General features: G+C 39.2%; 2 protein-coding genes and 1 non-coding gene across 3 annotated transcripts; 2 read left to right on the top strand and 1 right to left on the bottom strand.

Moving 5' to 3' along the window:
• The first annotated feature begins 3,547 nt into the window (after positions 1-3,547).
• LOC100785520 (probable tyrosine-protein phosphatase DSP4) lies at positions 3,548-7,339 on the top strand. Its single transcript, XM_003529607.5, has 5 exons — positions 3,548-4,383; positions 4,463-4,556; positions 6,620-6,677; positions 6,769-6,812; positions 6,904-7,339. Exons 1-5 carry the CDS (start codon positions 4,190-4,192, stop codon positions 7,087-7,089), a joined length of 576 nt encoding a protein of 191 aa, XP_003529655.1. The 5' UTR covers positions 3,548-4,189; the 3' UTR covers positions 7,090-7,339.
• A 155-nt stretch (positions 7,340-7,494) lies between these two features.
• Positions 7,495-11,909, top strand: LOC100784987 (protein CLMP1). Its single transcript, XM_006584026.4, has 2 exons — positions 7,495-9,253; positions 9,365-11,909. Exon 2 carries the CDS (start codon positions 9,378-9,380, stop codon positions 11,685-11,687), a length of 2,310 nt encoding a protein of 769 aa, XP_006584089.1. The 5' UTR covers positions 7,495-9,253; positions 9,365-9,377; the 3' UTR covers positions 11,688-11,909.
• Positions 8,622-8,752, bottom strand: LOC113002213 (small nucleolar RNA snoR111). The gene has a single exon (XR_003267757.1). It is a non-coding gene; the product is annotated as a small nucleolar RNA snoR111 (small nucleolar RNA).
• Positions 11,910-12,193: the final 284 nt, after the last annotated feature.

The raw sequence follows: 12,193 nt of genomic DNA, 5'->3' as shown, positions 1-12,193 counted from the left end.
TTCTTGAACATAGATCATAAAGTCTGATGCACGAAAAAGAATGAAAATTTCCACTTAAAGGTTTAGAGCTCCCGTGTGTCAGAGCAAACGGCAACCCGAGTTCATTGGCTTTCACTCGAAAACAAACAACAGCAGCACTGCATAAAAACCATGAAAGGTAAAGTATTATGAATTTATTCAGTCTTTGACATACAATAATATGAAAGGTAAAGTAGTTACTATAGTTGAAATTGAATCCTGAAACGGGAACTTTTGCAAAGCATGGCCACAACATATTTAATTTCAATATTACTATATTTTGAACCAACGATTTTTGTATATGATGAAGTAACATTACCTTAGGTAAAAAGGAGGAAGGTCTGCCACATTGATTCCGGATATCAGAACGGTTGTTTGGCGATGGTGTCTTACTAGGCATGTGGCCAGACGCAATTTGCTTTTCTTTTCTTACTTCGCTGAATATAGCAGTATATCCTTCTCCTGATTTAGGGTCTGTGACATCTCAAGCACCAAATTCCGGTACTATTGTTGCTTCATGGTTCTGTCCCACACAACACAACCCATAAACATGATTAGTAAAAGCCTTTAGTTTTAGATATCAATAACCATGAATATTGTGCAAGGAACCATTCATATTAACAAAAAATTTAAGAGAATGAGAAACTTATACCACGTGGTCATTAAGGGAATGGCTTCCACCTCTGCCTTTAATATTTCGATTTGATGAAGAGAAGGTACCAATGAAATCTGACTTCACTCTCTGAATGACAGAGTAATCGGAATTGCTTCTTTCACTGTTGACTCTGCCGTGTAGCTACCCTTACTCATGTGGTGGGAGTGACGTTTAGTATTGCTTCTCCCCTCATCATGGCTTATTTGTTCTAGAGAACTTGTACTATAGGAGCGCATACGAGTAGAAAGCCTTTGCTGCTTCATCATTTTTTTCAACTCCTCTTATGATTTTAGGACTAACAATTTATAAAAGTAAAAACAACATTCAAAATTAATTGAAGTCACTTAAATTAAAATTATTAAAACCTAAAATTACTTAAATTATTTAATTATAATTATTAAATACAAAATGAAGGAATTAACCTTTAGGATTGTAACACCTATTCCGACAGTCTGAAGGGTGACATGAAACTATGAAACTTGATGACATCACTTATTATATGACAAAAAGACGCTACTTTGACTTATTCTACCCAAATCTGAAGTAACAAAAACCACTGATGATAAGTAAATAGTTTGAAAACCAAGATGGTCAAATACCTCTCTTTTTGGTGTTGCATCCGGTCTTAAAGTCAACCTTTAGATATCCAAAATGATTTGTTCAAAAGGGTGTGAGTGCTATCATTCGGGATAAGATTGAGAATGTTATGGGGGTTAGGTGTTCGAATTCTCTGGGCAAATATCTTTGGTCAACAGCTTATTGCTGGGCATGCTATTGCCAATGATTTTAATCATATTGTCCATAAATTTCATATGCGGATTTCAGCGTGGAAAGGGAAGCTATTAAATCGTGCAGGCAGAGTTTGTTTAGCCAAAGTCTATAATCTCGTCAATTCCTGTTTATTATATGCAACCTTATTGGCTTCCCAAGTCCACCTGCTATTTAATTGATCAATCGTTGGGCTAAGGATGTAGTTTCAAGGAGGTGGTGTATGGTTTCCTGGAAGGAGATGATTAAAGCCAAGGATCATGGACGTGTGGGTTTGAGGGATTCTATCCAGGCAAACATTTTTCTTCTTGGAAAGATTATTTGACGTCTTATTCATGCTAAATATAAACATTAGGTGCCTGTGTGAGCCACAATTACACGAGACATGGCTCCATTCTCTCAGCCTCTAAGGCTTCAGGAGACTCTTATACGTGGAGGAGTCTAGTTCGAGCTCTTGAGCATTTGCGTGCAGGTTTTACAATTAAAATTGGTGAGGGAATTTCTTTTTTCTTTGATGACTAGCTCGACATAGGGTCCATTGCCAATATGGTGCCCTACGTCCATATAACTGACACTCAGCTCCACATTTGTGATGTTTTGTCGGATGCTGGATAGAATTTAAATGGGGTCTTTTCAGATCGTTAGGAGCAGAGGGGAGGGGAAGAAAACTACACTACTTGGTTTCGAGGACCAAGACCTCCTTACAAATTAAGTTTCTAAATTCTTCTCTTTCTGCCTTATTCATTGATTTTTAGAGCTTTTATACACAATTGCATGTCTATATTCCCACTACAATAACAGTTATAATAACCACTACAATAACCGCACCCCCACTACAATAACCGTTACTAGAATGATAACTACCCCTATGACAGATTTCCATAGCAGAGCATCTTCTTCCTAACATTCCCTAGTCCATCAAAAACACATTGTCCTCAAGGTGTTGGGTGTAGAAAACAGAACCTGGATCCCAAATGAAAATGAGTGTAAGAATTAGTGCCTGAAGATGATTATGGAGACAGAGCCCTTTGGCGAGAATGACGAAGATGAGGAGGAGGAAGGGGTGGTTGAGATTTGTGTCCCTGACCGTGGCAGCACACACAACAAAAAGGGAGAAGTGGATGTTAGAGGGAAGGATGCCACGACTAGAAGACTTTGTGTGGGACCGATGACTGGCGATCGGGAGGGATTCGAAGGAGAGTGCGTGGTGCTTGTTAACGGGAAGGTGGAAAGTTGCCATGGGAAGGGGAGGCAACGTGGTTTTTGCTGTTGGTGGAGGCGGCGTGGTTTCTGCTGTTGGTGGAGGCGGTGTGGTTTCTGCTGTTGGTGGAGGCGGTGTGGTTTCTGCTGTTGGTGGTGGCTTAGCAGAGGAAGAAGATGGGTTGATTATCTTAGGAAGCAGAGGCGGCATGGGTGGTGACTTCGCAGAGGCAGAAGATGGAGAGGGTTGTTTAGGTACCATGGTATTCAATATCCGAATAATGACATCAAGTTTGGAAGTAATGGAAGTTTGGTCTGCAGCAATGGAAGTTTGAATTGCAGTGAGTTTGGCCATGGCGGTCTCGAGACGATCCACATAGGCGATGGAAAGTTCGGTGTCCGCCATTGAAGAGTGGCAGGTCGGACCAATTATTAGGAGCAGAGGGGAGGGGAAGAAAACTACACTACTTGGTTTTGAGGACCAAGACCTCTTTACAAACTAATTTTCTAAATTCTTCTCTTTCTCCTTATTCATTGATTCTTAGAGCTTTTATGTACAATTGCATGTCTATCTTCTCACTACAATAACCGCTATAATAACCACTACAATAACCGCACCCCCACTACAATAACCGCTACTAGAAGGATAACTACCCCTATGACAAATTTCCATGGCAGAGCATCTTCTTCCTAACATCTTCCTAGTCAGGAGAGGAACCAGATCCTGAGTGTGGGTGTTCCCACTATCAGATCTGGTGAGGATACTTTTAGTTGGGTTGGTCACTGCTCTGAGAGATATACAACCAACTCGGCCTACAAATTGTTACTACATCTTAGTAATCCCTATCCTAATTCAATTTGGGAAAGGATTTGGATTTTTCCTTTGGCAGCTTCTTCATGAAGCCCTTCCCACTAATGATAAGAGGCTTCGTTGTAATCTTTCGACTTTCGGTGCTTGCACGAGGTGTTAAGCTCCTATTGAGAATATCTTCCATGTTCTAAGGGATTGTCCTCATTCGCGAGAATTATGGTTAAGGATGGGTATTAATTCTATGACTCTCCTTACCTGTGCCAATAGAGTTTCATGGGTAAATCGTATCCTGTCTCATAAGGATGTGTATCTTCTTGTGGCAATCATTTGGTGGGCTTGATTGTGGAGAAACAATGTAATTTTTCTGTGTAGAAGTGCATCTGCATGAGATGTTACCCTATTTGATGCGGGAAGGAATTAGAAATTAGAAATGTAAACATTTATGAGTAGATTTAAACTTAACCAAATCCAGTATATGCTACTCATGTGTGTTTTAATTTTGTTGGTGCACGACTTCTAATACGTCATCACAGACCAGACGTGAAAGCATCTTATCAAAGATCCTCTTACCTTTTTCTTTTTATTCTCTCTCTTCTAAAGTAAACTCAACTCACCATGCTGCCTGCCTCCTAATATTTATCTATTAAGACCGAGAGATCCCGTGAATCAATTGCTCCTCGACGTAACTAACAACATCAATCGCCTCTTTCACTGTTCACGATTTTCGTGCCAAAACCATGAAGCTTGACTGCTCTAACGGCCAGGCTCCTCTCGCCGCCGATGTTTCTCCGCCGCAGGAAGACGGCTCCGAGGAGGAGATATTCGTGCCGCCGCTCAACTTCGCCATGGTCGACAACGGCATTTTTAGGGCTGGCTTTCCCGATTCCGCCAACTTCGGATTCCTGAAATCACTCCGTCTCCGTTCCGTAATGTGAGCTTCATTTTCCGTTCCTTCATTTCTGACTATTGTTGAAGGATCCGTATATGTAATAGTATTTATTTTTGTGCAGGTGTTTGTGCCCTGAACCGTATCCCGAAACGACTTCGGAATTTTTGAAGGCCAACGGAATAAGGCTTTATCAGTTCGGGATCGATGGCTGTAAGGTTTGTATTATTCCTTTTGTGATCACCGTTTCTGAGAATTGAGATGCTTCTTTTTTATGATTATTTTGCTTTCCGTTGCCTCACAATTAACTGGAGTTACTTGATTCGAACCTCTTGCATATTTGTATGATACTTTTTCCAATCCAATTTTGTCAGATTTCGTATAATTTTTTAATGTTGGTTTCTATTATTATTTTGATCAGTCGCTGCACAATTCAAAGTCGAGTTCGAATATAATAAGATGTTTGTCAAAATTACTTTGTTGAGATAGCATGAATATCTTGAAGACTTCCTCTTATGATTATAATTTATAACTGCTCCTTCAAGGTGCTGTATAAAATCAAAAGCATTTAGGATAACTAACCGATCGCAAATCACCCAATCAGGAGCATGCATGTGCTTGCAACTGCAATATGGGCTGAGAGGCTGTGTGCCTTCACTTGTAGGTCTCAGCGTGGTCCTTTTTACGCCTCACGCTGGTTATTCTATTGCAACAGTTGGTTGTGACGACTGGAGTAGAGTTGATTTCTGTTCTTTTGGCTTAATAGTTATTTGAAATGGCTGTATTTAAATGTCCTATGCTAGTAGAGAGTATTGGACTTCTATTACATGTTTGTAGGGCTGGCTTCTCTTAAGTTTCAGGCTTAATTCCATTTTGAAAGTGAACTCTTTGACCATGAAAACCTCACAAACTAGAGCAATTGATGGTAACTTTCAATTGAACTAAGTAGGGAACCGCTGGCTAGTACAGTTTTCTTTGTTTCTCTGAAATCTGAATTTATAGTGAAAGTTCATTTAGATTTTACTGAAAATCCTTTGGAAAAATTACTTGATTTTACTTCTAGTGTAAGAATTTAGGCAAACTATACTTGGTAATTTCATGTTCTAAATACTGCTCAATTTTTCTTATAAGATTGATAAACTATTTTGTGGATAAAACTTGTTTAAACACATACCTAATCCCCCTCCCTACAAGGTCCTTCCTAGAAAACCAATGTTGATACTTTTGTTTGCTCTTGCACAGTTGCACTGTCAATTGGTTGCCATGTTACCACATTGTCCTGGAAAGAAACCATTTCTATAGTACATGTTACTGCTGTAATTAAATTAGTTCTTGTTGGTTTTAGCTTGTAATTATGTTATTCTTTTCTGTTTTTTTTTTTTTTTTTTGCTGTCTTTTGCCATACATCATTTGTAGTTGTATCTATTCCCTTTATTTTCTTCTTCAAGCTAATCTAGGGAAAGTTGCAGACTCTCTTCCTTTATCCTAGCTAACATCTCATGATCTTATTGAATTCAAGAACAGCAGCCAGCCCTTTGTCCTGTGTTTCAAAACAGATCTAGAATCAATTCTTTTCTTCATCCTCTGTCATAAAGCTATTTCAGAATAAGCATACGAACTATTCATTGCCCTCAGCAAAGTCTTGCTTCATTTAAGATGTTTAGCACAAATTAACCTTTTACCTCCGCGTACCAACAAAACATTTATATTAGCTGTATAAACCTCATACTAAAACCAGATTTGGGAACTTTAAAAGAGAATCCAGGACTTTCTAGAAAGATGGCTTTAAGATGCTTTTGTTCATATGAATTTGATCTTTATGTCTAGAGCTTGTTTAACGTGGCAAAATTTTTGGGATTGAGGAATGGCTTACACAACAGAGAAATTTAAACTGATTCTATTTCCAATACATTTTACATGCTATCACACAAGGTGTGTAGCCTGGCCTCCTTAATTGGTACTCCGAGGTAGTCCACGAATTACTTGTCCATTGCAGACTCTTATTTTCCTTTGGAATCAACCTTTAGCAGGAGTTTGATGGTGCCTCCTATGCTGGATTTTTTTTTCCTTCTGAAATCTGTCTTTATGCTCTAGGGATGCATTTATCTCCCTTAAAATTGAATGATAACAATCCCCTTTCCCCATCAATTGCCTTCTTCTGCCTGGATATCAGGCAAGGCTGGAAAAGCAAAAGATCGAGAATATGATGTTTTAATTGATATCTTGAAAAAAAAAAACATAGTTCGGCAAATTGATTCAAAATTTCAAATACTGTGGGCAGGAACCCTTTGTCAACATCCCAAATGATACAATTCGTGAAGCTTTGAAAGTAGCCCTCGGTATTACAAAATCTCAAACTTCACTATTCTAATAGTACATCTTGTTCACTGATATATTGACCTAATTGGTGCATGTTTTTGCTTTCTCCAGATGTTAGGAATCACCCCCTGCTGATTCATTGTAAACGAGGGAAGGTATACACTATTTCTCTGTTCTTTGAATCTTTGTTTTTATTAATATTTTGAATTATTGATCTCCAATTGTTCAGTGATTTACCATGAACAGCATCGCACTGGTTGTCTTGTGGGATGCATAAGAAGATTGCAGAGGTGGTGTCTATCATCTGTTTTTGATGAGTACCAAAGGTTTGCAGGTGCCAAAGCTAGAGTGTCAGACCAGAGGTTCATCGAATTGTTTGATATCTCTTGTTTGAAGCACCACCCACTGTCATTTTCATGCTCCAAAAAATAGAATCTGAAATAATGGTGTGTTCTAGAAAGTTGCTGCTTCCTCCCATGGAATATTTCCATGATGAAGTGAAGTATAATGACTAGTCGTTTATTTTTCTTCACCGAAAATTAGAGCAGGAATAGTAGAATTTTTAATGAGATATTCTGCTTCCTTACGTATGCTGTGTCGTGGATTGGATAGTAGTGAAGGTGAAGGGTTGGAAATGAGCCTGAGGCTTTATTCGTGAAAAATAAAATAAAAAAATTGCTTACGTTTGGTTCTTTTACTTCAACGAGCCAAAATTTTGGAAGCAACTCATATAAAGTGATCAAGTATTTATGCCTTGATCGAAACCCAGAAATTCTTAAGAAAATACCAAGAGAAAAATAGCCAGAAATTAATATTTTTTAAATTTGGTTACTATGAGAAATAGCCAAGAGATAAAATGTATAAAGTCTTTAGCATAATTTTCTTATTTCATGATCCAAGAAGAGGGAAGAGTGAGAGAGATAATAATTTATGTATGTAAACCTTTATTGTGTAATATAATTTTCTTAGAAACGCAAAGAAGTAAACCAAGTACACATTGCTGTGAAAAAAAAAATACTGAAGTTAAAATGCGTATCTATGGTTAATTTATTTAATATGAACACTATTATTTTAATAATAGCATTTTATATATATTTCATGTGCAATTTTAAGTATAAATAATTTTAAATTTGATAATATATGATTAATTTAATAATGAGTAATAAGCACTAAATTATTAATGACTATCTAACCATAAAATTGTTTTTTTTTAATAAAAAAAATTCAAAATGACTTCGTTTTGATTAAAAAATACTAATAACTTAGGCAAATGCATCTATGCAAAATAATTGTTATGTTCACTTTAGTGACTAAGAAAAACTCTCATTATTGATTAACTCTTAAGATTATATCTTTATTTTTGTTTTCAATAACCTATAAGGAATCCTCACATTGATATGTGATTTTCTTCAAGTATCCTATGCCTCAATAGCAAAATTACTTTTGAATTGTCATGTTCACTTCAATGGCTTAGAAAAATTCCCATTTTTGTTAATCGATTAATTCTAAGAGCACATCTTTATTCCTTGTTTTTCATAACTTGTCAGAAATTCTAAAAAAATTTGTTACCAAGTATCTTATGCACAGTAATATGATCATTGCTCCATCACTCCTGTGCAGCTGAATACACCTAATACCCATAAATGTAACAATGGTCTCAATTCTCAAACTCAGCAAGAAACGCTTGAAACGATACTCTTTGTCCTATAAAGCAACCAACTATGACTACCATAATCAAACCAAACGAACCAAAGCAATTAAGGCCACAAGTGCATCAGTGTTTGAACAGAGTCCACATGGATATGAAACTCCATTGGATTCAAAGTGAAGAAATTTTGAACACTTACACGTCCTCTGCACCTTTTATATATATCAAAACACTTAGGACTTTTGAATCCAAAAAATTCACCGAAACACCAAAACAATAAATCGGGCGGAGAAAAATAAGGAAAAACAAAAACGAAATGTAGACGAGGAACAATCGATTCGCCAATCACAGAAAGGGCGACCGAAACGATGACTCGCCCAATAGGTTTGTTATACCTCAATGTTCAAACGATGGCAGAGACACTTTCAACAGTCTCGTCACTCTCATAGAAACCATCGAGGCCTTTCTTTTCTTTTCCACGAAAATTAAAAACAAACAATTGAAACACATATCATAATTAATCTCCTAACCCTGTTTTCCTTCTCCGCCGTCGACCTGTTATTGAGGGATTGATAATCTTAGGCTCAATTTATAGAGGGGTCAATTCGATATAAACCCTAACCACTGGACAAAATTGCCCCGCCTCCTTGGCTTATTTACGAAAATACCTCTAAACCCTAAATAATAGAAGGTCAACAAACAACAAGAGATGAGATGATTCATCAGATCAGAGGGTTGAGGATAACGAAGATACGGTAGACCTACATCTGATAAGAAGCTTAACTATCTAGGGTTTCAGACACGCCGAGTGTGAGTTCTCATTCTCAATCAAATACTACGTTACCATCCATATTCCATAACACCTTTTCTTTAATATTTAATCACATACGCACGCTATCTTCTTCTAGACTCTTCCACTGTCACTTGCTGTCGTACGGCTTCTCACTGGTAAGTGTAAACTCTCTTTCTCCCATCTATCTGTTAATCTGGACTTAGATTCATTGCAACGATAATTTTAGTTTGCGTGGATTTGAATTTGAGCAAAATAATTGTGCGTAGGGAGGACAATAATATGGGGAAATCAGGGGGTAGAAGAAAGAAGGGTGGTTCCAACGCCAACCAAGGTGGTGGCGTTGATAATTCGGGTTCAGGTGCGGCAGCCCCAACGGCTAACGGTGGGGTGGAGGTGAAGAAGGCGAATGAGCTGAAAGAAGAAGGGAATAGGAGGTTTCAGAATAAGGACTATGCGGGCGCTCTTGAGCAGTACGAGAGTGCTCTTCGTTTAACCCCCAAAACGCACCCTGACAGAGCCGTTTTCCATAGCAACAGGGCTGCGTGTTTGATGCAGATGAAGCCCATTGATTATGAGGCTGTCATTGCCGAGTGCACCATGGCGCTCCAGGTCCAGCCACGCTTTGTCCGGGCACTTCTCCGCCGGGCACGGGCGTTCGAGGCCCTTGGAAAGTATGAAATGTCTGTGCAAGATGTACAGTTCTTGCTGGCAGCTGATCCTAGCAATCGCGACGCATTGGAGATTGCCCAGAGATTGAGGACTGCATTGGGGTCGCGCCAGGAGGCCCAGCAGGACCTCCATAGTCGCCCCTCCCCAGCTGCCCTTGGTGCTTCGGCTGTCCGTGGTGCCCCTATTGCTGGATTAGGGCCTTGTTTGCCGGCTCGGCCTGTGGCAAAGAAGGGAGCGCATTCGGCAGTTGGATCTGTTGTGTCGCCCAATAATAACAAACCAGACAAGTCACAGCCAGTTTTACCAACTGAAAATGGTTCTGACACCAAGTCCCAGTTGCCAAAACTGGTATTGAAGTCTTCAAATGGTTCTGCAAAGCCACCTAACCCTAAAAAGGAAGATCACAAGGAACTGTCATCGACCATTCATGGGCAGCGTTCGGATGTTGCAATTCGGTGGAGACCATTGAAGCTTGTTTATGATCATGACATTAGGCTTGCCCAGATGCCGGTCAATTGCAATTTTAGAGGACTAAGGGATGTAGTAAGCAAAAGGTTTCCTTCGTCAAGTTCTGTTCTGATCAAGTATAAGGATTGTGATGGTGATTTGGTTACTATAACCTCTACTGATGAACTCAGACTGGCAGAGTCTAGTGTTGATAGCCATCTTGTGAAAGAACCTGGGGAAGATAAAAGTGATTCTGTAGCAATGCTGAGACTGCATATTGTTGAAGTCAGTCCAGAGCAGGAGCCACCTTTATTGGAAGAAGAGGAAGAAAAACCAGTTGAGAATGAAGGGGGCATGGGAGAAGAGAATGGATCTCATTCTTCTCTCGGCGAATCTGTCTCTGAAGTAGCTGATACCGTCAAGGTTGATAAGACTGTGAAGGATACTCCAAAGGAAAAGCCAGGAACCACAGGAGATACTGAATGCAAAGAAGTGGAGATGGATGATTGGTTGTTTGAGTTTGCTCAGCTTTTCCGCTCTCATGTTGGTATTGATCCAGATGCTCATATTGACTTGCATGAGCTTGGGATGGAGCTTTGTTCTGAGGCACTTGAGGAAACAGTTACTAGTGAGGAGGCTCAGGATCTATTTGACAAGGCGGCTTCAAAGTTTCAGGAGGTGGCTGCTTTGGCTTTCTTCAACTGGGGTAATGTTCACATGTGCGCAGCTAGGAAGCGGATTCCCCTGGATGAGTCCGCTGGGCAAGTGGTAGTGGCAGAGCAGCTTCAAGTGGCTTATGAATGGGTCAAGGAAAAGTATTCTTTAGCAAGAGAGAAGTATGTGGAAGCATTGTCGATCAAACCAGACTTTTATGAGGGACTGTTGGCTCTGGGGCAGCAACAATTTGAAATGGCTAAACTTCATTGGTCTTTTGCTCTTGCTAAGAAGATAGATCTATCAGGCTGGGATTCTAAGGAGACACTTCAACTTTTTGACAGTGCAGAGGAGAAGATGAAAGCTGCAACAGATATGTGGGAAAAACTGGAGGAACAGAGGGCAAAAGAGCTAAAGGACTCAAATGCAACCAAGAAAGAAGAATTATTGAGAAGAAGAAAGAAACAAGGTGCTACTGAAGGTGAGTCCTCCAGTGTTGGAGGTCAGGGTGAAATATCTGCAGAAGAAGCTGCTGAGCAAGCAGCTGTCATGAGATCACAAATTCACCTCTTCTGGGGTAATATGCTTTTCGAAAGATCCCAAGTTGAATGCAAATTAGGAATGACTGGATGGAAGGAAAACCTGGATGCTGCAACTGAACGCTTTAAGCTTGCAGGAGCTTCTGAGGCAGATGTTTCGATGGTTCTAAAGAATCATTGCTCAAATGGAGATGCAAAAGATGGAGATGATAAAAAGGTTGAGAACCCACAGCACAATAAGACTGTTAAACCAGAGATCAACAAGGCTCATCAAGTATGAGATAAATGGTGTGACTTTGAAATCTCTTTTACATCTGTTCAGTTGAGTCTTGAAAGAAGACTCTGGACAAAGGATATGCTTGTCATTCAGAGTTCAGAAGGGATATCTAATTTTTTTGAAATAGAAATTGAAAATTTAGGGTGCCTTAACTAGATGGTTCTGCTCTTCTTTTTCTTTTCTCTGAAGTTCTCAGTGATCTAATGAAGGGAGATTATTTTTTAACATTATTTACACAATCATTTTTGTCCCCCGCTTTGTTGGTATTGCCGGTGCAACATAGTTGAGGTTTGCTTACTTGCTCAAATCTTGACATTTGTTTTGTTAGGTCTTATTTATATGTTGAATGCGTTGCTGGGTGTATAAGTTATAACTTGGAAGTTTTGTAGGGTTATGTCTCGAATTTGTTTGGATCATTGACAGAGCTTATGTCATAAGCATTTGAGACAGTGAGTGGAATTGTTGTAATTGGTAGTGGCATTGAAGAAAAAGTTTATTTTGATAAGTTT

This window comes from Glycine max, chromosome 7 (genome assembly GCF_000004515.6).
Source record: "Glycine max cultivar Williams 82 chromosome 7, Glycine_max_v4.0, whole genome shotgun sequence".
NCBI classification, from domain to species: domain Eukaryota; kingdom Viridiplantae; phylum Streptophyta; class Magnoliopsida; order Fabales; family Fabaceae; genus Glycine; species Glycine max.
The sequence above is the reverse complement of the archived record's forward strand: the minus strand, read 5'-3'. Positions and strand labels throughout refer to the sequence as shown.

What these genes read in the sequence shown, in the direction of transcription:
- LOC100785520 (XM_003529607.5), top strand. Translation starts at nt 4,190, where the DNA reads ATGAAGCTTGACTGCTCTAACGGCCAGGCTCCTCTCGCCGCCGATGTT. An exon ending in CTCCGTCTCCGTTCCGTAAT is followed by an intron (nt 4,384 to 4,462) that starts GTGAGCTTCATT and finishes ATTTTTGTGCAG; the next exon opens with GTGTTTGTGCCCTGAACCGT. An exon ending in TTCATTGTAAACGAGGGAAG is followed by an intron (nt 6,813 to 6,903) that starts GTATACACTATT and finishes TACCATGAACAG; the next exon opens with CATCGCACTGGTTGTCTTGT.
- LOC100784987 (XM_006584026.4), top strand. Translation starts at nt 9,378, where the DNA reads ATGGGGAAATCAGGGGGTAGAAGAAAGAAGGGTGGTTCCAACGCCAAC.